The 26195-nt window shown below is 48.5% G+C and overlaps 1 protein-coding gene across 3 annotated transcripts in view; it reads right to left on the reverse strand.

Moving 5' to 3' along the window:
* CSNK1G2 (casein kinase 1 gamma 2) overlaps positions 1–26195 on the reverse strand; it is an 86808-nt gene that overhangs the window by 25365 nt on the left and 35248 nt on the right. For all 3 annotated transcript variants that reach the window (XM_044998858.1, XM_044998859.1, XM_044998860.1), the window contains exon 2: positions 12970–13473. In XM_044998858.1, the coding sequence (XP_044854793.1) occupies positions 12970–13156 (187 nt within the window). In that variant the 5' untranslated portion in view covers positions 13157–13473. The remainder of the gene's footprint in view (positions 1–12969; positions 13474–26195) is intronic.

Genomic DNA, 26195 nt, shown 5'->3' on the forward strand with positions numbered 1-26195 from the left:
CCTTCAGAATATAAATTACAGGAGCCTTATTTAAACCTTCCATGGGACTCAAGGAAATTTCAGCCAAAAGCTGGGTGCCTCAAGTTTAGCACCTCAATAAGTGGCCTGAATATCAAAGATGCAGCACACGGCGGACACCCAGGGGCTTATAAAGGAAGCTGCATTGTAATGCAGGATTTATATTACCGCAGCCAGTGCCAAGCAGACATACACCTTAGAAATGTGTTAAAGGAGTCATACGGTATCACCCCTGAGCCTGGTTAGGAAGAGAATTCAATGGGGTCTGTTTCCAAAAAGATCTAAACTCCCATTTCATTCATCTTCTTCCAGAATAAATACTTAGCTCTCTGAACGTACTGGAGCTAATCATTGCAGTTTGCCTTTAAGAGGTGGACAACTGAATGGAAAGCCATGAGATTCAGGCACAGCTAAGCACCCTGTGTATCAGATGTTACGTGCACAGGCTTCATTTCTGACTCGTTGTGACTGAATTACTCAGACACAGCTCTTGGTGCCCACCAGAAGCAGCAATAACCCTCTCCTTGTGACAGCTGCTGTGAAACCGTGTCCCCAGTATGCGAGGAGAGGAATGCATGGGAGATATGAGCAGAATTGCTCCTACCGGGTATAATTTTCCATGAGGTGTTGGCTGGCCTTTCGAGGACCCGAACCCTGCCCCACGACAGAGCAATGCTGCATTTCAAACCACTCCACCTCCACCACAGTAATAGTAGGAAGGATGGTTTAATGGAGAGAGCACTGAGCTCAGGAGACCTGCATTCAATTCCCACCTCCGCCACAGACTCCCTGCACGATCTTGGGCAGGTCACACCAACAATGCTATGCCTCAGGTGTCCATCTGTAAAGTGAGAATAATACTTCCCCTTTCCTTACAGGAAAGTGGAGATTGATGCTGAGCTGCTCAGATATGATGGTGAGGGCCAGATAAGGAGCAGTATCTATTCTAGACAGATGACATGAGACAGTACAGGAAGAGGTGTGGACCACCTACAGAATGGGAGCCGGGACTCATGGGTTCTAGTCCTAACTTTCACCAACACAGCCTCTGTGCCCATTTTACAGCTGGGAAAAAACCATGTCAAGGGGCCAAATGCTCCGAGGAGAGAGAGAGAGCGCGCGCGCGCTCTGTAATGACCAATGCATGGATGGAAGGTACTAAAGCAAGGCAAAGGATTATGGGTATCAGCATTTGGAAGGGTTCCTCGGCGTGTGTGAATTCTCTCATGAGCTGGCACCTGCCCCACAACTCTTAGGGAAAACTCAGTGGTGCTGCCTAAGGTGAGAGCCCCTGGCCCAGTGAACACATGGGCTGGATGGGAGGGGCCTTTGTGCAATCCTGAAATGCCTGATCTCTTCAAACTCTCCCCCCTCCCCCCTCAGCTCCTTTACAGTGGCTGCTGTCTCTGATACACAGCACACCTCTACCCCGATATAACACGACCCCATATAACATGAATTTGGATATAACGCGGTAAAGCAGTGCTGGGGGGTGGGGCAGGGCTGCGCACTCCAGTGGATCAAAGCAAGTTCGATATAACGCGGTTTCACCTAGAACGCGGTAAGATTTTTTTGGCTCCCGAGGACAGTGTTATATCGAGGTAGAGGTGTACATGGAAACAGTCCTGTAAACAGAGGAACACAGGGAGGATTAACACATCCAGGGAGATTCTCTTTCATTCAGCATAACCTCAGCATTTTGCAAATGCCACAAGAGGTGTGTGTGTGGAGGGGGGAGATGGGGGGGGCAGGAAGTGTAGAAAGTAAACAAGGAGCCAGTGGCAGAAGCTTCTCTCCCCCTACTCCTTGGGTCAGGTGCTGGAACTAGGGGTGCAGCCACACCCCCTGGATTGAAGTGGCTTCCATAATATACAGGGTTTACAGTTTGGCTGAATGGCTCTCAGCACCCCTACTATACAAATTGTTCCCATACCACTGCCCTGGGTTGGACTGTGGGAATCCTTGAGTCCTCCATGGTATCATTCATAGAATATTAAGGTTGGAAGAGACCTCAGGAGGTATCTAATCCAACCCCCTACTCAAAGCAGCACCAACCCCAACTAAAGCATCCCAGCCAGGGCTCTGTCAAGCCAGGCCTTAAAAACCTGTAAGGATGGAGATTCCACCACCTCCCTAGGGAACCCATTCCAGTGCTTCACCACCCTCCTAGTGAAACAGTGTTTCCTAATATCCAACCTAGACCTCCCTCACTGCAACCTGAGACCATTGCTTCTTGTTCTGTCAGGACAGGCACAACTGCTGGACACAAAGTGGGGGTATCACCTTGCCACTGAAGGGTGAGTTAAGTGGTAGTGGCAGGAACTGCCCTGGTCTTCAAGGCTCACTGCCATTTATTGGGGGGGGGGGGGGATTACAGTCCCATTCAAAGGAGCTTTTCTCTCACCCGTTGCTGCGTGCCAGACCATAGAAAACAGACCATCCCAGGGATCAGTGAACCCGGCCGTCTACACCAGGCTCTCACACAACAGGCGTTGGCCTCTCACCTCATTCCGTTTTAGTTCTCCCAGTCCCAGGTGTTACATGTAGTGAACAAAGGCCCCTTTAACCTGCTTAGAACCAATGCAAACTACTGTCTCCAGCATGCTGGATCACTCCACCCACCCCTGAAATGCAGCCATCCCTAGTATGGAACGCAGCAGCTTTTTAACAGCTACAGTATGTGATAATTGAGGACAGGAAGTGAAGGATCCACTTGACACTGCAAGGAGAACGGAGACATGGACAAAAATCACCAACACTGGACTTTTGCTGGATGATAGAGACTACAGCCAAGACTACCCTGTGCTAACCTCTTCTCTGCTGGACTGGGGCACTTGGGCAGTACTGGCTCAGCGCAAACACCACCACCGACTCTGCCTGGTTTTCCCCAGGCAAATCTTCCATTCCACTACTGCCCAAGCCGAAGGCTGCTGCAGCTTTGAGATCTCAGCTGAAGGGAGAGGCCCCAATATGCGACTAACGATGTTCTAATATAAACTCCACTCAGACTTTCCAGGCTTGAACAAATGCCAGGAAAAGCCTCTTGCAGCTCATCCCAGCCCAGCTCTTAGCCTGTGGGGCACTCAACCCTCCAGCGACCCCATGAGCATTTGGAGACAGCAGCTCATGTGATGGGGATCACTAGCCTCAACCTGCATATACTGGCTTCAGGTCACATCTTGCAGTTCAGCTGCTGCTGCAGTCACTACAACCAGCTGATGGCCAAAACCAGGAGTTTCTAAGTCCCGGCCCGCGGGCCATCTGCAGCCCGAGAACCAGCCCACGGAGGAGAGATGCATGCAGACATGCTGCCAGCAATGTCTGCTACAGGCACTGCCCCCCGCAGCTCCCACTGGCTGGGGGAGAGGGACAGAGGTATCATCACTAGTCGCCGGGCAGAGTCAGCCATGAAGGCAGCATCACTTTTTTCCACAAGTCAAAATACCAACACAACTATGTAATGCACACCTTTCTGCAATCCTGAAGGTTTCAACTGCTCAGTCACTGAGGCCAATCATCAACAAACTGACAGAACTGAAGCGTTACCAGGTGTCTGGCAAACACTAAAAACTCTCTGGCAGGCGAAGAACTGTATAAAGTTGTATGACAGCTTTATTATTTCTAATAAATTTGAAATAAAAAATAAAACAAACGTTTTCTTTTCTGAACACCATCTTCAGTGACATTATTGGCCCACTGGGAGGATTTGAGGACTGGCACTGGCCCTAAGGTAAATTGAGTTTGAGATCCCTGGTCAAAATGATGCAATTCTGTCCTATTGGGGAGGGGGAGACCTTAGGCGGGCAATGCAAGGGGATCTGCCCCCTGCTTACACAGGGAGGAGAGTGTATGACATATCTTGAAGGAAACCCAACGGGGATGACAGGACCAGAACTCAGGATAAGTGACAGCAATATAACTGATGCAGCGCAGCATCCAGCACATGCAAGCAAATGCCCTGCTGGTGGGGTAGGGGAGTTGGAGGGAATGTAATTGTTCTAAATGAGAACAAGTTAGTGTAGATGGATAGAGATGCAAGTGGGAGATGTATTATCACTGACCCCTGCTGGCTGAGTATGTCAATTACCCAGTCTCTATCAGCCCCCTCGATAGGGTGTTATATTATAAGAAGGGAGTTAGGGTCACCTTGGAAAATGGTTCCGGTGGTTTTCTATTTTCCCGGCCCTCCTCTGCACATTTCACAAAGAGAGAACGTATAATATTATAACACTCCATAGGCAACCAGGGGGGAACCACACGTCTGCTAGTGACATGTCAGGAAGCGCCAGAGAATCTGCATGAGTGAATGTGGTTTTTAGAAAAAAATGTCCAGATGAGAGCTGCTGAAAAACAAAAATATTTTGGTTTGTGGCACTGGCTGATGCAAGGTGTTGCTTGTTCTGCACAGAGGCAATACGCTTGGAGGAACCGTCTACAGCCGGAGGAAGGTTACACTGGGGTAGGACTACACCACACAGGCATAACTAGGCACAAGAGCATTTAAACCCTCCCCCTTTGTCACAATATCACTGGTAAAAGCTAGGGTATTTCTCTGAACCACTTAAATAATTTTCCCACCTGCCCCTCTCCCTTCCAAAATGAGCTTGGAAAGTGCCGTTTTGACACCTGCTTCTGCATGTCACACCAGCCTTCCTCTGACCTTTTATCACACATGCTCCAAGCACGAGGAGATAAATGGGGGTCTTGAGGCTAAGTCAGTGGACTGGGGACAAGGGCACGATTCCCAGCTCTGCCACAGACACCCTGAGGGACCCTAGCAGGAGGCACATCCCCTCTGTGCCAGTTTCCCATCCCATCCCTTGTCTGTTTAGATCAGCAGCTTTTTGGGGCAGCGGCTGTCTCTCATTATACATACAGACAGTACAGAACAAGACAGCCTTGATCTCAGGCGGTGCCTCTAGGTATACTAAAAAATTACACTTTTTCCTCACTCCACCGGTTGCATGAAAGAAACCAGCACAGCCGTGTGTAAAGACAGGCACAGGCATATGCAATGAATTTGAAGAGGACAACTCAAAACTGGCGCCAAATGTAAATAATCCACAACGGCTCCTCCAGACCAACAGAAAATGGTTTCCATAATTAAAAAAATAAATACAGAGCCCAACGAAAACAGCTCTCTTAAAAACAACTCCCTCCCCTGCAGTGTCTGAAAGCCAATCAGCACCAAGAACCTGAATGTGAAACTGGTTTTCATTGCTTTTCAAGACAGTTAAGTTCAAAGCAGACTACAAAGAGTTACAAAGGGATCTCACAAAACTGGGTGACTGGGAAACAAAATGGCAGATAAAATTCAATGCTGATAAATGCAAAATAATGCATATTGGCAAACATAAACCCAACTGTCCATACAAATGGATAGGGTCTAAATTCACTGTTACCACTCAAGAAAGATCTTAGAGTCACTGTGGACAGTTCTGAAAACATTCACTCAGTGAGCAGCAGCAGTCAAAAAAAAGCTAACAGAATGTTAGGAACCATTAGGAAAGGAATAGATAATAGGCAGAAAATATCATAATGCCACTCTATAAATCCATGGCACACCCTCCCCATGAATACTGCATGCAGTGCTGGTCACCCCATCTCAAAAAAGAAATATTAGAATTGGAAAAAAGTACAGAGAAGGGCAACGCAAATGATTAGGGGGATGGAACAGCTTCCATCTGAACAGATATTAAAGACTGACAGTGTTCAGCTTGGAAAAGAGCTAACCAAGGGGGGATATGACAGAGGTCTATCAAATCATGACTGGTGTGGAGATAGTAAATAAGGAAGTGTTACTTACCCCCTTCACATAACACAAGAACCCGGGGTCATCCAATTAAATTAATAGGCAGCAGGTTTAAAACAAACAAAAGAAAGCCCTTCACTCAACACACAGTCAACCTGTGGAGCTGGTTGACAGAGGACGTTGTGAAGGGCAAAAATATAACTGGGTTCAAAAAAAGAATTAGATACGTTCTTGGAGGATTGGTCCATCAATGGCTATTAGCCCCATGATCTGGGTGTCCCTAAACCTGACTGCCAGATGTGGGGACTGGATCACTTGATAATTGCCCATATCTGTTCATTCCCTCTGAACCAACGATGGCTAATGCCAGGTGGAAGTCAAGATACTGCATGGCCATTCGTATTTTCTTATGCTTCAACCAAGAGAAACGCACAGTAAACAGGCCATAACTGGAGCTGATCAGTGAAATGGATTAACACGCTAAAGTGTAATCAAGGGAAAGGGACTGGTTTGTAAGCAACATAAGGATTTTTTTTCCCCGTGTCTCTTTTAAAAAATGAAGTAAGTGCTTTTGAAAAAGCATATACGTAAACTATAGATGCAGTTAAGAGCGCAATTCCCAGGGACACTGAAGGCTCTATGATGTTAACAGGATACCAAGGCAGCCTTCAAAGTGACAGCCAGGTACATTTTAAAGCGAACTGGAAAGTCTGTAGCTATCACAACCACTTTTCTGCCTTTCTGCTGCTGAAACTGATGCACGTAGGGTATGTCTACAGAGCAACTAGACACCTGTGGCTGGCCCACGCCAGCTGACTCAGGCTTGTGGGGCTCAGGTTGTGAGGCTGTTTCATTGCTGTGTAGATTTCCAGGGTCAGGCTGAGGCTCTGGGACCCTCCAATCCCGCAGGGTCCTAGGGCCTGGGGCGAGTCTGCGCTGGCCTTGCTGCTGTTGCAATCACTAGTTCAGTTCCATCGCTGGTAGCAAAGGCTCTAACATGGAGTGTGGACAAGGCACTGGACATCTGCTGGGGTCTTACCTGTGCTATGTAAGCATGCTCTGAACGGGTATGGATGTCACCGCCACACCCCTCTGGTGGAACCAAGCTGGTACTGGCAGGGCAGGGACATTTTGGGGAAAAGGGCTTGATCTAGCCAGGGCAGGCGTTTCACTGTAGCGCTCTGTCCTGCTTCAGAGATGTCAGAGCTTTACAGGAGATGCAGATCTAGGCATAAACCATGGTCTGGTTGGACCAAGAAAATTCTGGCTCATGTCTCAAAGTGCCCTTGTTGTGAGTTTAAAGCTGCTACAGCTGCCCAAAAACATAGCCGCAGGGAGACGATTTCAACCAGGGGCCTGTCTATGAATGAAAGGTTTGTTTAACTTGAAGTTTTTTTTAAAGCAAAAATTGCCCCTTCCCTTCTCCTATCCTGCCACCCAGCGAGGGGCGTGGGGGAAGGGAGAATTCAACGTTCACAGAAAATTTTGGAAAAAAAATGTTTCCAAGATTTACCACAAAATATAATTCCCATTTTTCAACTGGCTCTAAATCCCCCGCCAGTATTCTGTGGGGGCAAAGTCCCCCCTGTGCAGGTGACCAGCACACGGTTGACGGGCAGCCGCGAAGGGAAAACGGGGGCTGCAAAGTACTTTGAGCAGGCACTTGGGGAGTTCTAGTCCCAGCTGGGGTCAACTTTTTTATTCTCTCCCCTCCACCCCCAGTATTTCTTTTATCAACCAGCTGAGAAGCCGGCGGCATTCTGGGCTCAGGCAGCAGGGCAGCATGCCCACTCCCCCAAAGAACAGTACAGGACACCCTAAAAGGGGACAAGCCTATGAGTCAGTCTGAGGTGGGCACACATCCCCTGCCCCTTCCTCTGAGGTCTCGTCACTGGACACCTGATGGACAATACCCTACAGGCATCTGAGCTTTCCAAGCAAGACCGCCCCAGGAGACTGAGCCCAGACATACAGCCATCACATCTGGGGCCCAGACCCTCTTAAAGGCCGGATTCCAAATGCAGCAGCATAGACCAAGGGCACAGGGCTCACCAATGGGCAGCACCAGTGCTCACAGCTGCCTATCTTTCTAGCTGCTGCTCCTTGGCTAGCACTCTGTCATGCACAGCAGTGCTTTTCCTCTACTCCCTTTGGGCACAAGCCACCCTGGTAACAAGCCAGTCTCCCGGCTCTCATCCTTAACTTGTGGCAGCCAGAGAAAGCAGATGGCTGCACACTTCACAACCTCTCTGCAGAGTAAGCCGCTGGGCCAGAGCCCAGTGCCAGGGCTGCTTTGGAAGAGGTGGCACGTGGCCCATTGGCCACCCCTACTCTAAACAGCTTCCTCCTGCTTCAGATTTCAGACGACAGCAGCGTTGGTCTCTGCTGTGGAAGTGGCCTGATCAAGGCATTAGGCGGATTGTAGCACTGGCCCTTGGTAACTAGCTGGAAGGGGGTAAGTAGTGGGGGAATGTAGGGTGTTCTTGCAGCTCCCATCACACTCTCCAGCTGCAGCTGCTGCATTTTGAAACATGCCTAAGGGCAGAAGGTGGCCTCAAGGTTTCCAGCAAAGCAATTACACTGCTGGGATGGGGGAGGAGCCAGGGTGGTGGAGGGTGTGGGTGGAGGGGGAAAGGCCACTGCTGCTGGCTGGCCTGGATGAGCAGGCAAGTCACCATGGTTGGATCTGCATCCAAGAGGAAAGGGCACAATCTCCTAGGCAGCCAAAGGATACCAGTGAGCAACAAGACCCAGAGATTGTTGAACCCCTGGACAGTAGAGTGCGGACGTCCTCTGGAGACGAGGAAGTTGTGGCTCCTATCAGTTCCTCAGACGACCTCTGCTTTTCTACCAGCCTCGCTCACACGCAGTTTGAGGCAGTTGCTCTCCACCCAAGCCCCGGTTTCCCTCCAACACGAGGCCAGCAGGGCGACATCACGGTGGGCAGGCCAAGAAAGGCGACTGGAGGCACATTGGTGGCTCTGCAGCACCTGGCAGCTTCTTATTCAGTCTCACAAACCCGGCTCTCTGGAAGGACTGTTCATTTTCCTGCTGTCCTGGTTTCAATGTTTGCACAGTTATAAGCCAGTGAAGAAGTTCTGTCTGTATAGCCTGTAGGTTCTATGGGGCAGGAACTGCCTCTCTCCCTATGTGTCTGTACAACACCAAGCACAAAAAGGGACCTGATCTCAACTGGGGCCTTGAAGTGTTACTGGAACATACCTAGACCAGTGGTTTTCAACCTCTTGGTCCACAGAGGTTTAAGATTTCCAAAGGGGTTCACACCTCCATTCAAAATGTTTTAGGGGTCTGCAGATGAAAAAAGGTTGAAACCCCCTGCCCTAGACAATAAGAGACACTGGGAACCAGAAACTCCTGCTGTCTGGCTTTCCTTCCCCTGTGGCTTTCAGCATATCCCTTAAGCCAACATTTTCAGAAGTGGCTTCTGATTTTCAGTACCTCCCCCAAATGGGGCAATCAAGATCTAAGGCGCCTCCCCTCCCCAAATAAAACATAGCATCAGCTTTTAAAAGTCACGGGGTAAAGCTGGTCAATGTTACAAACAAGAAGTTGTGTGTGGAAAATTTTCCTTTCTGAAATGGACCATTTTTCTCTGTTTTTTCCTCCTCCAAAACTGAAACTGTTCTCAAAAACACATAAGACAATTTAATTTTGGTCATGGAAAGTTTCTCTGTTTTGAAAAGAAGCAAGTTCCCCTTCAAACTGGAAACATGTCCAAAAGTCTGTTTTTTAAAATCCAAAACTAATTTTGGATTTTGCAACCAGTTCTGCTTTGGGTGCTTTATTTCCCCCCAAGACAACTCTGCTACCAAGGACTGCTGCAGGGATTAGTGTGGGCACAAACAGAGCACTAGATATTCTCATTTACATTTGACACTGACTACATTAGTCTCTGTCCTAGGTCCTCCACCACCGCTGAATCAAAGATCTCTGCCATTATCTGCTGGCTTCTCCCGCCTTGTCCCCCACACCCTCCCCAAAGAGGATGGCATTATTTGATTTCTCTCTGAGCAGGTAGTATTTTCTCCAGTCATTTGGTGTCACTTTGGTTTCTTTGCACATGCTCTGGCATGCACATGGATCAAAGCTTGCATTTTTGATGAGTGACTACTTTCATTTGGCTCCTGAAAGTGTTCTTGAGCCTTGAAATAAGTTAACAGCATTTCTGAGAAGAAGTAAATTGGATTTTATGAGCAAGCAGACCAAATTGCTCTGGCCTACACCTCTGTATTGGGACACTCCCCAGCCAGCCCAATGGCCCGTTTTATCATGTCATTTAACAGACAAGCATCAATGTATTACTGGATGCGTGGGCCTCCTAGAATAACTGCATGCAGGGACTTGAACATCAACGGCAAGTAGAAATCCATCCCAAGCAGCGCCATTAACCTCTGCAGAATCCAAATTCCAGTGGAAGAAGAAAAAGTTCCTTTTCTAGTCCTCATGGTTTCGAGCATAACCATGCACCTAGGAACCAATGCAGTGCCGCCTTCTTGAGTCTGCAAGCTGCCTGCTCTTGGGCCTCTACTGCTGCTCAGACCTTGCCAATCTGTAGCAAAGTGAATGCAGACTAGGGCTTTACCCATTTATACTGCTGCTATTCAGAGCCTTGTAAGCAGCTGTAAACTGACAAATCTGGTCAATTTCTTTCTGCTGCAGCTTGAGAAGTCTCTGAGGGGCAGCAGATGCAGGAATTGAAGCTATTTATTGGGAACCTGATCCTAAAGAAAGAGAGGCTGGGGAAGGGGCACAATAGCAAAGACACTCACACTGGAGCAGCCAGAGGGTTGAGAAGACAGAGTGGAGACCCCTCCTCAACTGCAACGGACTGCAGGAGGGGAACAGCCGCAGAACCAGTCCCATACAAATCAACCCCAAGCCTCACAGCAATCATTTGGCTGGTAGGTGGGTAGAAGGGAAATCCAAAAGAGACAGTTCTTCTCACTCCCAGCAGGCCGAGGTGGTTTGTGGGTTGAAGTGGGAGGCTTCCCATTTATCATGCATATACTGGCTGAAGGCTGACATACCAGCAAGTCCAGCAATCATTACCTGGCAGGGCAGTACATGTTACTGCAGGAATTTACACCAGCCAAGTGATGTTCCAGGTGGAGAATATCAGGCCAGCAGGAGGGAGAGTTGGCAGAATTTCTCCACAGCTGGGGATCTGCAGCAGTCAGATTTCTCACTTCATCTCAGCCACTGATTGCATTCAATGCAGCAGCTGCAGGGCTGGGGTAGCTCCCCGCACTGGGAGCAGCAGGTGAGGGAATGCCTTGCAGGGTTTGGCTGTGACCCTCCCCGTTCCCTCATTACACTGTAAGGTGCTGCATGCAGCCTGCCACAGCTAGTTTGATTTTGGGCGAAGGGATCTGAGCTGCTCCCCAAGATTCAGGGAGACAGACTTCCCACTTCCCCCAAGGCAGGAACCACTTGGCTTGGTTTTAAACACAGCCTTTCCCCAAGCTTTGCAATTAAGCTGCGATCACATCAGGGAGTTTGGGAGCAGGCTGGTTTGCCAGGCACCACCAAGTCTGTCACACTAGGCAGAGCTAGCATTAACTCAACGCAGCCAGAGTCAGCGTGTTGAACGCAGGGAGGTGGGCATGCTCTGTCCCTCCTTCCAGCCATATTGCCTCACAGGCTGCACAACTTCAGACACCATCCCGCTTGCTGGTTCTTCTCACAGGCAGATGGTGCAAAGCAAAGCCCACATCTAGCTTTTGGTTCAGTTTGAAGAGATACAGGTTGGGGAAACAGGCGCCACTGGAGTCCCTGAGACTGCCAGCTATCTCTTGGGAATGAGCTACATTAATTCTCCCTCTTATGCAGTTAATTTTCCAAATATTCTCCGCCTGGGCCAAAATCTTTGCCTGGCAAATACTTGTTCAAGACGCTGAAGTCCAATTCCCATTCCTAGAGACACTGTAGAGCAACAGCAGACTGCAAAGGGCCTTTCACAACCGCAGGACACCAGTGCAGAGCATGCCACGCCAAGAGTTACAGCTTGGCGAAAATCTGCCGGTGAGCTTTTTTTGACAAGCAAATGGCCCTCTCCCCATCCTTCCCACCCTCAAACAATTTTGTTTTGTTCAAAGTTTCCTGATTTTTAGACCAAAAAAAAAAAGAAAAGGAAAGCACCCAAAGATATTTTTTAAAATATTTTTCAAAATCACTCTCAGAAAATACTGTTTTCCAACCATCTCTACTGAGAGCTAAACACTTCTGGCTACTGCAGCTGTATGTTCTGTCCGACAGCAAATATTCATTCCCACCCTTTTCCCTATGTGCTGTTAGCAGGTGCTCTCTAACACAGCCCGCCCCCAACTCCATTCTCCCTCTGATCTCCTCCCTTCGAGGGTCTGCCCTTACTTATAGGAAGCCGCCTGGTGGTCAAGAGACTCCTGTCCACACTGTTCTTCCCAGGCAGAGAAGAAAGGAGAAGCGTACGCTGCAACCCATGAGTAACAGACATTTGCAGGAGTTTAGTGGAGCACATGATATAGATTCACAGATTCCAAAGCCAGAAGGGACCACGGTGATCATCCAGTCTGACCTCCTGTATAACACAGGCCACAGAACTTAATACAAATGCCTCTTTGTAGATATCTTGTGAAGCCCATTCAAATTGACCTTGCCACAAAGACTGAAAACACTGGGACTAAAGGATCAATTCACTTATCAGATCTTCCCTACTGATGTCAAAGAGAGTGATCAGAAACCCCTCTCTGACCATCAGCCCTCCTGCTTTAGGATGGGCTTAGGAACGTTTTAACTCACACCTTCCAGGTGGGGTTTCTGTAGTCACGGAGTCCAGTGCAAGGACACTGGGAGAAGGTACCAGGGAGAAAGGGGGTATTTCTGGGAGAGAGATTTTATGCAAATGAGGCAATACATATTTGTGAAATGCAAATCAGGGCATTGCCTTATTTGCATAAAACCACCAATTTTCTGGGCCTGCAGCCTTAAGGCTGCTTGACACGGCTCCCTGTAAAGATCTATGGCAGGTGGGTGGGGAATGGTTCCCTCCTGTTACTCTCATAAAGGAGAAAGACACCGATATGGATCGCCCCTGAGCACTCCCAGTAGGGAAAGGGACGTGAGAAGAGCTGGATGGATTTCACGGCAGCACCACGGTGCGCAGTCACAGCAAGGATGTCAATAAAATAGGCCCATCTCACCTAGACGGAGCTCCCCGAAATTGCCACAGCCAATCTTCTTCCCGACCCGGAAGTTGGGGCCCACCATTAAGACTCCAGAGTTAGTCCCTGCGCTCCGGCTCCCATGGCTGCTCCTTCCTCCACCTGCCTTGGACATTCTTTTGCCTTCCTCTGTCTCCCCTTTCCCTCCTCTCTTATCAAAATCCATAAGTTTGTGATACCCCGGCCTCTCCACGGTTACGCCGCTGCCATACAAATCCCAAAGCCACCGAAACTCGAGGGGAGGGAGGGGAAGGAAAAATAAAAAAAAAGCTGGGCTCTTCTCGGTCAATACACCATCACGGTCTGAGATGGAGGGGAGGGGGCTGGGGGCGTCACTGCCACCCACAGGCGCCGGGCTACTGCAATGTTAGTGCTCTTGAAGGTCCCGCCGGGATTCTCATCTTCGCCTGCTTTGGCCCGCTCTTTGGTGAAGAGCACATTCTGTGGAGAGGGTCCTGCCAGCTTAGATCCTTCGGCTCCCAACTGTAAAAGACAGAAGGACAAAAATTAGTGTAAGGAACGAATGTGCATGCTTCCATAAAGTAGGGTGCATTATAAATTATGCAGAGCTTTTACAAAGGAGCACAGGGCAGGGGAAGGCACTGAAGTGGAACAGCTCAACAGTGTGAACAGAATGACCTTGGGCAACTCATCTGACCCCTCTTCCTGCCTCAGTTTATCCTCCTCGTTTTACAGATGGATATGTACCTGGCGGGGAGGTGACTGAGGCTTAACTCATTAACCATTAGGATGTGTGTTCAGATCCTGAGATGACAGATGCTAATGAAGCAGGGTTCCTTAGGGTAGCACCCAAAGAAACCCACTTGGGTGGATTAACGCCCTCAGATGCGGATGAAACAGCCTCCTGTTCGCTCTTAGCAAGAGAGGGCTCTGTGTGTGTGTGCACGCGTGTGCAGATCCTTTGGAAGACATTTTTTATTTTGCAATGGGGTTTGAGGGTAGGGAAAGAGACAACCAGACAAAACTATACTGGCTGCTCTGAGGCCCCAGGTGAATTCTGGGCTCCTTCCCACAGCAGTAGTGCAAAGCAGGCACGTACGGCTTGGGGAAGACAGCCCCACGCTACTGGTCCTGGGGTCTCCAGCAGACGGACAAACACCCCATCTGGATAGCAGATTTACCATTTTGTATTAGACTTCCAAACCTTTGTCATCTTTCTTCACATCCGAAGAAGTGGGTATTCACCCACGAAAGCTCATGTTGCAAAACGTCTGTTAGTCTATAAGGTGCCACAGGATTCTTTGCTGCTTTTACAGAACCAGACTAACACGGCTACCCCTCTGATACTTTCTACAGAGAAGCTCACTGGGGTGGTTTGGGAACACGATGCCTAGTGAGCATTCCTGAAGGAGTCAGTAGGGGGAACAAAGGATGCTAGACTGAAAGGGAGCCATCACAGAGATGCTGCTTATTGTCCATAGCTGATGGGACAGACGCAGCCCCAGAGAGGCAGTGGAAGAGGACGTGAGTCACTAGACTACTTGGAACAATGGGGAAACATATGCAGTCAAAAGGGGATCTTCCCTCCCACACTCCAGCATAGGAATTTCCTGGGTCTGAAGACATCCACTCTCACCAGGACAGACGCACACAAGCTGTCTCAGAGAACTTTTTGCTGTGCATGAGCTGCAATCCTGCAGTCTGTGTTCTGCCTAGCATGGTCTACATGCTATATCAGTTAGGGGTGAAATTATTATTATTTTTAAAAACAGTATATAGATTAGCATCTATAGAGGTAAGTTACAGTGGTACTACTCCCCTGCCCCCACAGTGTAGATGCATTTCACTGGTATAAAACAGGGCTTGGACTGGTTTACAAAAGAAGCAGTCACACTAGTGTGAGCCCCTTTTCACACCAATGTGGTGCACCTGGGGATTTGCACTGTCACAGCTACACTGGTGCAAAAGCAGCCCCGTCTGCACAGGCAGGGCCTGGGATTCTCTCTACTTCCTACCAGTTGTTAACAAGCTTTGTTTTTATTTGAAAAGCTGCAATGAGGCAAGGTGACTGCCAGGGCCTTTGATCAGAGTGATGCACGAACCGCTGGGGTGCTGGGCCCGGGGACAAAGATTCTACTGCTTTAATTGCAAGCTCCTGAGAGTAGGAACTGCCTTTTTGCTGTGGGCTTGTACAGCACCCTAGCACAGTGAAGTCCTGATCTCTGACTGGAGCCCCTAGACGCTACTGCAGTCTAAATAAACGCTGCTTGTTAAAGAATGGCACTATAGGACTGCCAAGAGGTTCCTGTGTAGCCTTCAGAGGAAGGCAAAGCATGAGGAGATCCCCAAGGATAACTTCTTAGGGAGGGAAGACCACGCTCCATGTTCCCCATCCAGTGGAGGAGGTGAGGGAAAGAATTACAGCCTAGTGAGTGCGGGAGAAAGGGCAGCACAGATCAGAGACCTGGACTGGCAGGGACAGTGCTAATGGATGGCAGCATGCTCTGCCAGACTCTCCCACCCTGCAGGGTCCCTGTGCTCGGGTTCCAGCCCGAGCCTGGAAATCTATACAGCAATGAAACAACCCCTTAGCCTGAGCCCCACAAGCCAGGTGGGCTGGCACAGGCCAGCCGCTGAGTAGACATACCCACAGAAACAAGGCATCCCATCTTAGGGGCAGCAAGCAGCCTTTAGCTATCCTGGGAACAAAGGAGGCAAGAGAGAGGCCCATGAAGAGACAGGTACAAGAATCACTGCAGCAAGGTAACTGGATGCAAAGTTAATTGGCAAGCATTGGGATGTGGCAAAGGGGTTCCCAGGGCTACACAGAGACAGCTGCAGACAGTAGGTATACCATTGTTCTGGGATGGAAGCAGCTGCCGAGGAGCAATAAACTCAGCGACTTTCACTGGGGAGAGGCGGGTGGGGCACGAATACCATGTGGGGCAGGCTGCCAGGGGAGGGATGAGACAAGTGAGTGTCACGATGAGCTGGCGGTTACAGCGCTGGACTGGGATGCAGGGCTGGGTTCTATGGCAGAGTAGGGAACTGATTCCCTCCCGGAAAACCTTGGGCAAATCACTGAAGGTGAAGTTTTCAGAAGGGCCTATGTGACTTAGGTGCCCAAGTCTCATAGGAAGCCAATGGGAATTATGCTCCTAAGTCACTTGACAATAGTACTGAGGGGCCTAAGTCACTTCAAGGGTGAAATTTTCAAAAGCACTTCAGTATTTAAAAAAGTGACTTAGGCACTTAGAGCCTAAATCCAATTGACTTTTTATGAGACAGGCTCCCAAATCACATAGGCACTTTTGAAAATTTGACGCTCAGGGTGTCTGCACCTCAGTCCCCACCCATAAAATGGGGATAACAGTCCCTGCCACCCACCCTATGCCTGTTTAGTCTGAGCTTTTTGAGTCTTGGTACAATCTCTCACTACAACTCTTGTCTACACCAATGGTGGCATATAGAATACAGGCACCATATGGGCATCTATATGCTCTAGTGAGAGGCTCCAGAAGGGGGACACAGCAAGGAAAAACTCTGGCCGGTCCCTGCTGTCTCCCTGCAACCGGAGCCTTTCCCATGGCAGGCACTGCTTGGGGATAGAGTCAGCCGGGTAGGGTACATACTCTGGGGATTCCCATGTAAGCTACGCCTCACCATCTACACCCACGCTAGCTGGGTGTGCAGTGTCTGTGTGCCACCTGCCACCGTAAGTGTCGACATACAGCACCGAACACAGCTGGGCCCCGATCTTGGCTGGGCCTTTAAGGTGCTACCTTAATACGAACAATGAGTAACTAGACACCAGAGCGAGGAGTCTATTTCACCCTTCCCTTGAGTTTCCTTCCCATGAGGATGGACACAAACATCTCATTGCACAGTGGATCAAAATGTTGTATTTCATGGCCACCTCTCAGATCCTCTTTCCCTACAACACAGCTCCAAAAGGAATAATTATTAAGCTTGCTGGGGGGGGCAGAGTAAAATTTTTCTGCTCACAAAAAGGTAGGGCGCAGAGCACGTTAGTTTTGCCTGCTGGATGTTCAGCCTGGATATGCAGTATAACCTGGGAAGACTTGTGTTTTAGCCTGTTACAACACAGATTGCTCAGATCAGTGATGGGAAGGAAAAAGTCAAGGGGAGAAAAGACAAAACCACGTATGGTGTAGAAGTTGGAACAAGGAAATAAGGATCAGGACCTTTGCCAGGTATGTACCCTCAAGCAAGTCACAGTCCCCCTGTGCCTCAGTTTCCCCACCTCACAGTGGTGCTATAAGGCTCAATTAAGATGCTCTTAGAGCCATCCTCCAATGAGAGACACTCTAGAGAGCAAAGAGATCAACACTAAAAACATTTTTCTTAAATACATTTGTAAAAAAAATGCCAAGGGATGCAGTAAAGCCCAGAGGATAAGGCAACAGATCGCGAGGACACCTGCCACCAACTCAGTGTGTGGCCTTGGGCAAGTAACTTCATTGCTCTCTGCCTCAGTTTTTCCTTCTGTGAAATGGGGATTGAGATACTTACTGGTCACTGTACAGCACTAGGTGATCTACGGACAGGCAGAGCTAGATGGGGCAAAAAGAGCTAGACAGGAGTAAAAGGTCGTTACATATTCTAACGACAGCTAATCCATTGTTGAGGAACGTTTGTCTGCAGGGGGCAACCTCATGACCATACCAAGAAAAAGCATCAAATCAGACAAGTAGGAGCAGGGGAATCGCATCTTAGACTATTTCCCTTAAACAGGCATTCTCCCTGCCTTTGCCAGGCTGGCTGGGTTTTATTTCTGCAAACCTGGCTACCCCTGTGTAGGTGTCACACAGGGATCTGCCTTCAGGCTAAGTTTCCAGGGCAGAGGTCTTGTCTGTAGTACATCCGGTGCCACCGCTTGGCCCAAATCCCTGTGTCACTTTTACACTCTAAAAACATACAAGCTGCCAGACTGGATCAGCTCAGGAGTCCTGCCACCAATAACGGCGAGCACCAGCTGCTTTAGAGGAAGGTGCAGTGATGCGCTAGCCTGCCCCCAGAACAAGTTCCCTACTGACCCCCAAGTGTCAAGGCTTGCTCATCCCCTGAAGCAAGGTCTCTCAGTGTTTACTCTGGGTGCCGGTACAGTGCAACCCAGTTGCCTCCCAAACTAGTGGCAATGCAATTCAAGCCCAAATCCTTGCCTTCCTCCCCTCCCAGAAAAAGAAACAAATAAACAAAACAAAACCACCACCGCAATCAGTTTACATGCTCTGGAAGCTGGGCTCTGGCCCAGAAGGTGCACGCTCCATTCATCCGAGACACACATCTTCACTCTGCAGCGCAAAACTCCTACTGCTTCCTGGACACAGATCTGGGCTTGTTCCTTCATTAACCGAAAATGCCACCTTAGAAGTTCCAGGAAGCTAAATACAGTCTCAGAAGTGCAGAGGGTCAGCAGAAGCCAAATGCATTCTGGGACACGCTTTCCACCAATGTTAATCACCTCTGCTTTGTCCCAGCTCAGCCCTCTGGATTTAAAGCAAACAGATCTGGAAAGTAAACTCCACCACCAGCTCCTCCCCTGGGTTCCCTTCCCCAGCTCTGCAGGCTCCAGTCACACCCACCTAAACCCTGGCTCCAGAGTCATATACTAAGTTGCTGCATTACCTGTGGGTTAAACAAGCAAACCCACACCTCTCCAGCGCACAGCCTCCAGGAAATGAACACACTGCAAGCCCTGAGGCTTGGCCAAGGCTCATAAAACTTTTTATAGCATCTCAACAGCTATTAATAATAAAAAGGCTTTTTGTGCTAAAGAACGTGCAGGGGGAGGGAGGATACAGAACTACAGTGGAGGGAAAGAACCATACAGGTCCCAGTGGTGTCAGGGAGGCTGCTGCTTAGCACCCAAACACTCAGTACCAATGGCAGGGTTAAGCTTGAAAAGGGAGGGACATGATCTGATGGAAGTTCCTGGCTCCCGCTCCTGAAGTCCTGACCCCTGCTCAGACTGATTCCCACTCTGACCATGGGCATGTCACTCAGCTTGTCTTTGCCTCTGTAAAATGAAGATCGCACTGCACAAATTCTTGGCCTCTCAGGTCAACTGCAGGGATAGAACCCAGATCATCCTGCCCCAAAAGCTCAGGGTCCTGCCTCCTGCACTAAAGGAGAATCTCCAGGAGCTGTTGCATAGAGTTGAAGGCCAGAAGGGACCACTGAATCATCTTGTCCAATCTCCTGTATATCACGTCATTAAATTTCACCCACTACCCCTACAAGGAGCACACCCACTTCAGTCCTCAGGAGACTAAACTGTGTGCGACTAGCAGAAAACAGGAGAAATGGAGGTGCCACCAATGCCTGATGCCCCCTGCAATTGCAGAGAAGTGATGAGGTGAGATGTGCCCAAATGATCCCAGCAGGTGACTTGTATGCCATGCTGCAGAAGAAGATGAAAAAAACCCAAGGATCCTGCCAATCTAACCTGGAGAATATTCCTTCCTGACCCCAAATCAGGCTATCAGTTACATCCTCACCATGTGAGAAAGACACCAACCAAGCATTTAAGACAGGATTTTCTATATCACCTCAAACCATTGGCCCATTCTACCTGCCTCTAGCTGATCTGCTACTTCAGAGGGAGAAGAAAAAGCCAGATTACAACTGTGCACTGGGGGGTGGGGGAAAGCATTCTTTCCTGACCCCTTCAGGCAACCAGTTGAAGCCCTGAAGCATGAGATTATAGTCCTCATAAAACAGAGCTATAAATCTTCATTCTACAGGGCCTATGACATATGGCTGGGCAGTTTCCAGTAGAGGGTAGTGGTGCACACACAACTCCCTTCTACTGCCCTTTACTACCTCGTCCTCACGCCCTGCCACCCACAATGCAGGCACCTCCTCTGCCTCTTTCCTTCTGCCCCTTGTGCTTGGTACTCCCTCCCCCAAACTCATCCACCTACCTTCCTCCCTCTCCGCTTTCAAATCTCTGCTCAGTTCACATTCCTGTTCTCTCACCTATGGGGAGTGTGTGGGGGCGAGAGAAGGGCAGAGAGCCAGGAGTTATGCAGAGCCATCCAGAGGTGCCCATGTTTTTCCAAGTAGCCATGTGATCCTATTCCAGTCACCCTCCTCCTTCCTATCCCTCTCTCCATCTGTACATGGCCCCCGCTGTTGCTTTGCAAGGGATTCCAACTGCATCCTCTTCACGGCTGGGACTCAAGCTGCCCAACACATGCTCAGACACTAGTGCTATCATCCCTGGCCAAGGGTGCTGCAAGGGTTAATGTCTGAAGATGAAAAACACTATGTAAGCACAGGGTGTTGTTAGCCTTTGTTGCTGTCCCTCTGGGAGGGGCTGGGAGCCGGACGCGTCAGAGTCACAGCGTTCTACTAGCCACCTCTGCTCTGTGCCAGTGGTGCCTGGAGTGATATTTGCAGTTCAGTCCCTGGGAAGTGGCTGTTCTGGAAGAAGGAGCCAGCAGAAAGTGGCTGATCTGTGTCACTTCGTGTTCCCAGTGTAGTACTAATACCTGCCTGGCTCTGCCCACCGGGCCGAAGCCCTGGCACTGCAATGATGTGGCCTGATACTGTGTCATACCTAGCTATAGCTGTGGACCGCAAGACACATGTCAGGCCTGACAGAGATCAGGGCTGTCCCTGGGAATAAGAGAAGCAGCAGCCCATTTTTTTTTTTAGGATGAGGCAAGGGCGGTAGGGCAAGGGTTATCTGAAGTCCTGCTCATGCCACTGATGCACTGGGCTTTGCAGCACAGAGCAAGCTTGCAGAGAATACCTCAGCATGTAAGCACAGAAAACTAAATCACACATCCCTCTAGCTCCTGTCCACCTGCACTACACACAGACTACTGCCCTACATCCATGGGGGCTGGGCGTGCGCTGATTTCCATGTTTCAGATGGGGAAACTGAGGCACAGAGAGACCCAACTTGCCCAAGTTAGCAGCAGAGCTGAGAACAGAGCCCACCTGCTCTGCCCAGACAGCAGCCTCTCATCTTAGCAGAGCAGGAAACAGGGTGGGAAAGGTGGAAGCCCTGCTTTGGTCCCTGAGCTTTGTTCTCTCCTAAGCCTTGAGCGTGCACAGAGCAAGCACATGATATCCTGTTCATTCTTCTCTTGCCTGATAATTTCCTCTTCAGACTCAGCACCTGGAGTTGCCCCCTCTGCCCACTTCCACACTATCTTTCTACTCCCCTCCCTTGCTTGCTTCTACCTTGTGCCTCCACAACGGACAAGAGAGCCTTCTCCTCTGTAATTCCTGACATCAGGAACAGCCTCCCTGTTCTCTGCTGCCACCTCCTCGGAAGACGTCCCTGTGCCCCCCACTAGCGCTTGTCTCCTATGGAGCAGCACATACTTCAAACTGGGGGAAGTGAGCAGGCGATGTGTGAACCATGCTGCTTCATACCCAGTTTGCATTTTGAATCAGACCTTTATGCTCAGCCCTGTGGAATTCCAGGGTCAGATTGTTTGCACAGAGCCAGGCAGACGACAGCCAGAGTGCGCAGAGGGAATTCCAGCCCCCGGGTTTGTTTCGCTTTTAAAAAGGGAGCCATAGGCCAGGCTGCGTAAGGGAATTTCAGACAATGAAACCAGACAGCAGTTCTACCAGAAGGGAAAAAATAAGTTTGTAGTCTTAATAAATAGCACTTCCTGTGAAGCGCTCGGGGACTGCCAGGCTGTGGGAGGACGGACGTGGGGGAAGAGTTGCATACACGTAAAGTAGCAGTGATTCTATAGCTCTCGTTCACCAGAACTCTGATCTGGGCCCACGTGAGTCCATGCATCCAGAGCTTGGAAATAACAGAGCTTCTACAATTGTTTTCCAACCCTGCTAGACAGACGCTCTTGAATACAGCTCAGGGATTGTCTGCCCAAGGAAACTGACTGGCAGAACTACGGCTGTGTAATTATATCAATATAACTCCCCATCTGGGCATACTATTCTGGAATAAATTGCTGCCCTTCCAAAGGAAAATAATTATACTGGAATAAAGTCACTTATTCTGGAACAGTGTGTCTACATGAGAAGTTATACCAGCATAACTACAGCAGGATATTTATCCCAGTATAGTTCTGCTGCTCAATTTACCCATGTGGACCTAACCCTAAGACTTAACTTTCTGACTGTGTGGGGGAACCTTGGATCTATGGCTGAACAGCACCAAAGAGCTGGTGTTCTTTTGGACGTTGATGCCCTATGATACTAGATGAACAAGACTGGTATCCAGGTGTGGTTTTTACTTATGCTGCGCATTAGGGAGGTCCAGAGCAAGTTTTATATAATGCGGTGCAGGGAATGGGAAGAGTGGGGTACAGGTCTTACAGCTGTGAACAGGGACTCTGTTAGAAGCAGAGAGGTACTGGGTACTTTGGGGTTTCTGACTGTTTTAATGAAAAACCTGGCTGGATACTTTGGGGTTGAAGGTAGTAAGAACATAAGAACAGCCATACTGGGACAGACCAATGGTCCATCGAGCCCAGTATCCTGTCTTCCGACAGCAGTCAGAGCCGGAAGCTTCAGAGAGAATGAAGAGATCAGGACAATTATTGAGTGATCCATCCTTGTCGTCCAATCCCAGCTTCTGGTAGTCAGAGGTTTAGAGACACCCAAAGCATGGGGTTGCATCCCTGCCCATCTTGGCCAATAGCCACTGAAGAACCTGTCCTCCACGAACTTATCTAATTCTTTTTTGAAACCAGTTATACTTTTGGCCTTCACAACCTCCCCTGGCAATGAGTTCCGCAGTTTGACTGTGTGTTGGGTGAAGTAGTATCTCAGACGCTGCATCCCTCAATACATGGTTTCCTCTTGTTGAGCAGTAAAGGCTTATATTGACCAACAATGTCACCATGATGTAGCCATTCCCCCCAGCTATACACATAGCGACCTCTATACTAAACTCTTTCAACGGATCAACCTCATCATAACCACCATATAAACTGCTGTCAAGGCAGGATTTTCTTTTTTTTTTTTTTAACTTTATGCAGACTGACGATTCAAATTTGGATTTAAAAAAAAAAAAATCTACACTTGGGGGTGGACGGGACTTTAAAATAATTGGATTTAAGTTTGGTAGAAGAAATTCCAAGTGATCCATGGTCTTAAAACAACCAACCATCTCCTTGCAGTGTTTGCAACTTAAGTACTGTGACCTAGAGAAGCTAATAATTAAATAAATTAGAGAGACAAGTGTAAGTGACTGTAGCAGCCCAGCAAAGGGAAATGCTAAAAAGGAAAACTTCAAAGATTCAAAGTATCATGAAACAGGCAGGGGAAAAAAAATGGAAAATTGTTTTAAAAAATAAAAGCATTGAATTATTTTTATTTGTCAGCTGGGCCTCAAGCTTTTCTCCGCCAGGAAGAGGGCTAGAGACATAAGGTGGGTTTTTTTGTTTTTGTTTGTTTGTTTTTAAAAAGGAAAGCAGCGATTCTCGCATGATCACATGCCTCCATGAACTGAGAATTTAAGTATGACACCAAATAGGAAGAAAGACTAATACAATTTAGAAACCCCATAAATATTGAAGAGTAAATTGAATTTTTTAAATTCTTTCCATTGCAGTAAAGCACCAATGTTAGAAATAGGAAAGAGGCTACTATTTTTATTACAGTAACTCCTCAAGGCTCTAGCCGAGATCAGGGCTGCATTGTGCTAGGTGCTGTACATACACAGTCCCTCCCCCAAGGAGCTTACAAGTAAAATGGGCAAAACAAAAGGGTGGGGATAGGAAATAGACAAGGCACAGAGAGGAGAAATCACTTGCCCAGGGTCACACCACAGATCAGTGGCAGAGCTGGGAATGGAACCCAAGAGTCCTGACTATTAGCCGAGTGCCCTACCCACTGCCTTATGTTCATTTGTACATAAGGCTAAACCAGGGGTTGGCAACCTACAGCACACGTGCCAAAGGTGGCTCAGCCCACCACTGCTCTGGGGTTCTGGCTGCTGCCCCGTTCGGGTGTTTACAATCTAATTGTTAAGTATTTAAAAAATCATCTCTACTAGGCACCTGATCCCTGTACTTCACTGTCTACATTACACTTTGCAAGAAAAGGAACAGCTGCATCCAGAGGAAAAGTCTCTTAACAAGACTTAAAAACCCACAAAGCAAAATCTCTTGGAATTAGATAACCCATAGGGATAGATCACTGCAAATTAAAAGGCTAAAAATATTCACAACCACCCACTCCTGGCCCCAAATAAACCAAATTGGAAACTTCTTTTCAAATATACAGCAAAAACCAAACCAACAACCCAAACCAATGAGCGACTGGTACACTTACCTGGCTGGACAAGGAGAAATAGCTCAGGACGGGAAGAAGGGGTGGGAAATCAAGTGCACTTAAGAGTCAGACTCATAAGGAGCTTTTTCAAAAGTCAAAAAAGAGTTTTTAGTTTACAACAGACAAACGTCTGCTGGTCTTAAAACAAAGGAAGATTCAGCATGTTTTAAAATAACCTGCAGACAGTCCCGGATGACATCTAGGGAGGTTTGTAGTTAAAATCTATTCCAGTCTTGAGGGCCGGTAGGCAGCCCTTGTCATTATGACACAGGGAAGGCTGGCATTTGGTACAGAGGCTTCCCAAAATGATTGTTCGTGAAAGTTGCATATGGGATTTTTTGAGCATGATGGCTCTTCTCCAGAGGCGACAGTTTTAAATGGTTAGAACCAAGCACTAGCTTTAGGATGGGGCCCTCAAGTTCTACTGTCAGCAGAGTCAGTGAATGCTGAGTGGCCCAAGTAGAGATCACCTCTCAGAGTCATCTCAGCTATGCCATGGAAGAGAAAGGAGGAACAGAGCACCAATAACCAGACGCTGCATCAGAGTCTGCAAGTAAACAGGTTAGTTCAGCTGTTTAAAGGTCTCTTGCTTGTGAATGGTCAGTGAACACTCCAGCCCAAGCAGCCTCCATAACAAACTCAAGCTTGCCGTCGCGATGCCAGTGCTGACACAGACAGCCCGCCCCAGCTCTGTGCTCTCTTGCTTGTGCCTCACTGCAATTACAAAGTTGTGTGGTAGAGTGAAAGTGTACCCTTCCTAAAATACATCCACGTGAACAGCAGGGAAGGTGGAAGGGCTGAAGGCTACTAGTGCCTGAAATCATAGGAAGTCAATCACCAGGGTAACACCTGCCCCATTCTACAGAGCACAACCCTCCCCATTGCCTGTGTGGGTCTCCAGCTTCATCTAACATTCTCCTATGGAGCCATCTACAGACAAGCATTTCCACACTGCTTGGCTCTCCAAATGTTCAGCTACTTGTGCCTGGAACCACAGCTAGAGGAGAGGGGAAAACGCCAGCAATTCCTGCTCACGTTTGAGTAGGGAGATGGCCTTACTTCTGGTACCGGCCCTGGATGTTGACAAAAGGAGAAGGATTCAGAGAAGAGCTGGAAGAACTATTTGAGCTCCGGAAAACCTGCCTTCTTAATCTTCTCTTTAATAAGTTAAACAGACTGAGATCCAAGAAGGTTAAGAGGAGACTTGCTCACGGTCGCCTAAATACCTACATGGGGAGACAACTTCCGATAGAGGGCTCTCTAACCCAGAAGACCTAAACAGTCAAAGGTTAGATGGTGAAATGAGGCAAATTCAGACTGGAAATAAGGTGCCCTGGGTTGTTGTGTTTTTTTTTTTTTTTTTAAAGATACGTGAGTAAGAAACTATTGGAACAACTCACTAAGGGACATGGTGGGTCCTTTGCCACTTGAAGTCTTTCCATGAAGAGTGGGCGTCTTTCTGAAAGGTAGGTTCTAGCTCAACCAGAAGTTATGTGCTTGATGCAGGAATCACCGAATGAAATGTTACAGCCTGTGTTGTGCAGGTCAGACTAGATGGTAAAAATGATCCCTGCTGGCCCTAAAATCCAGATCCCAAGAAGTTCCTTCTCACTATCAACACTAGCACCTTAACGCTGTGCATTTTGAGTGAGAGCGACTGCATCTCCAGTCGCATTCATACATCCATGTTCTTGTGCTTGGGGTCTTCAGAAGGCTGATTCCATCAGCATCTCTGCAGGCAGGTAGGCAAAGATTATTTTCAGAGATTAAAAATGCACAGGGGTCTGATTCTTTTTGTTAGGGTTGTTTTATATAGCTGTAATTCCACTCATTTTGATCGCTTCTGATTTATGCTAGAGCGAGATCATGATCATAGTTAGGTCCTGTTTCCATGCATTTCTCCTTGTTGCTGTTTAGTTCATACATCAATCCTGGCCCAAATCATTGCTATT

Source organism: Mauremys mutica, chromosome 24, assembly GCF_020497125.1.
Source record: "Mauremys mutica isolate MM-2020 ecotype Southern chromosome 24, ASM2049712v1, whole genome shotgun sequence".
Taxonomy (NCBI): domain Eukaryota; kingdom Metazoa; phylum Chordata; order Testudines; family Geoemydidae; genus Mauremys; species Mauremys mutica.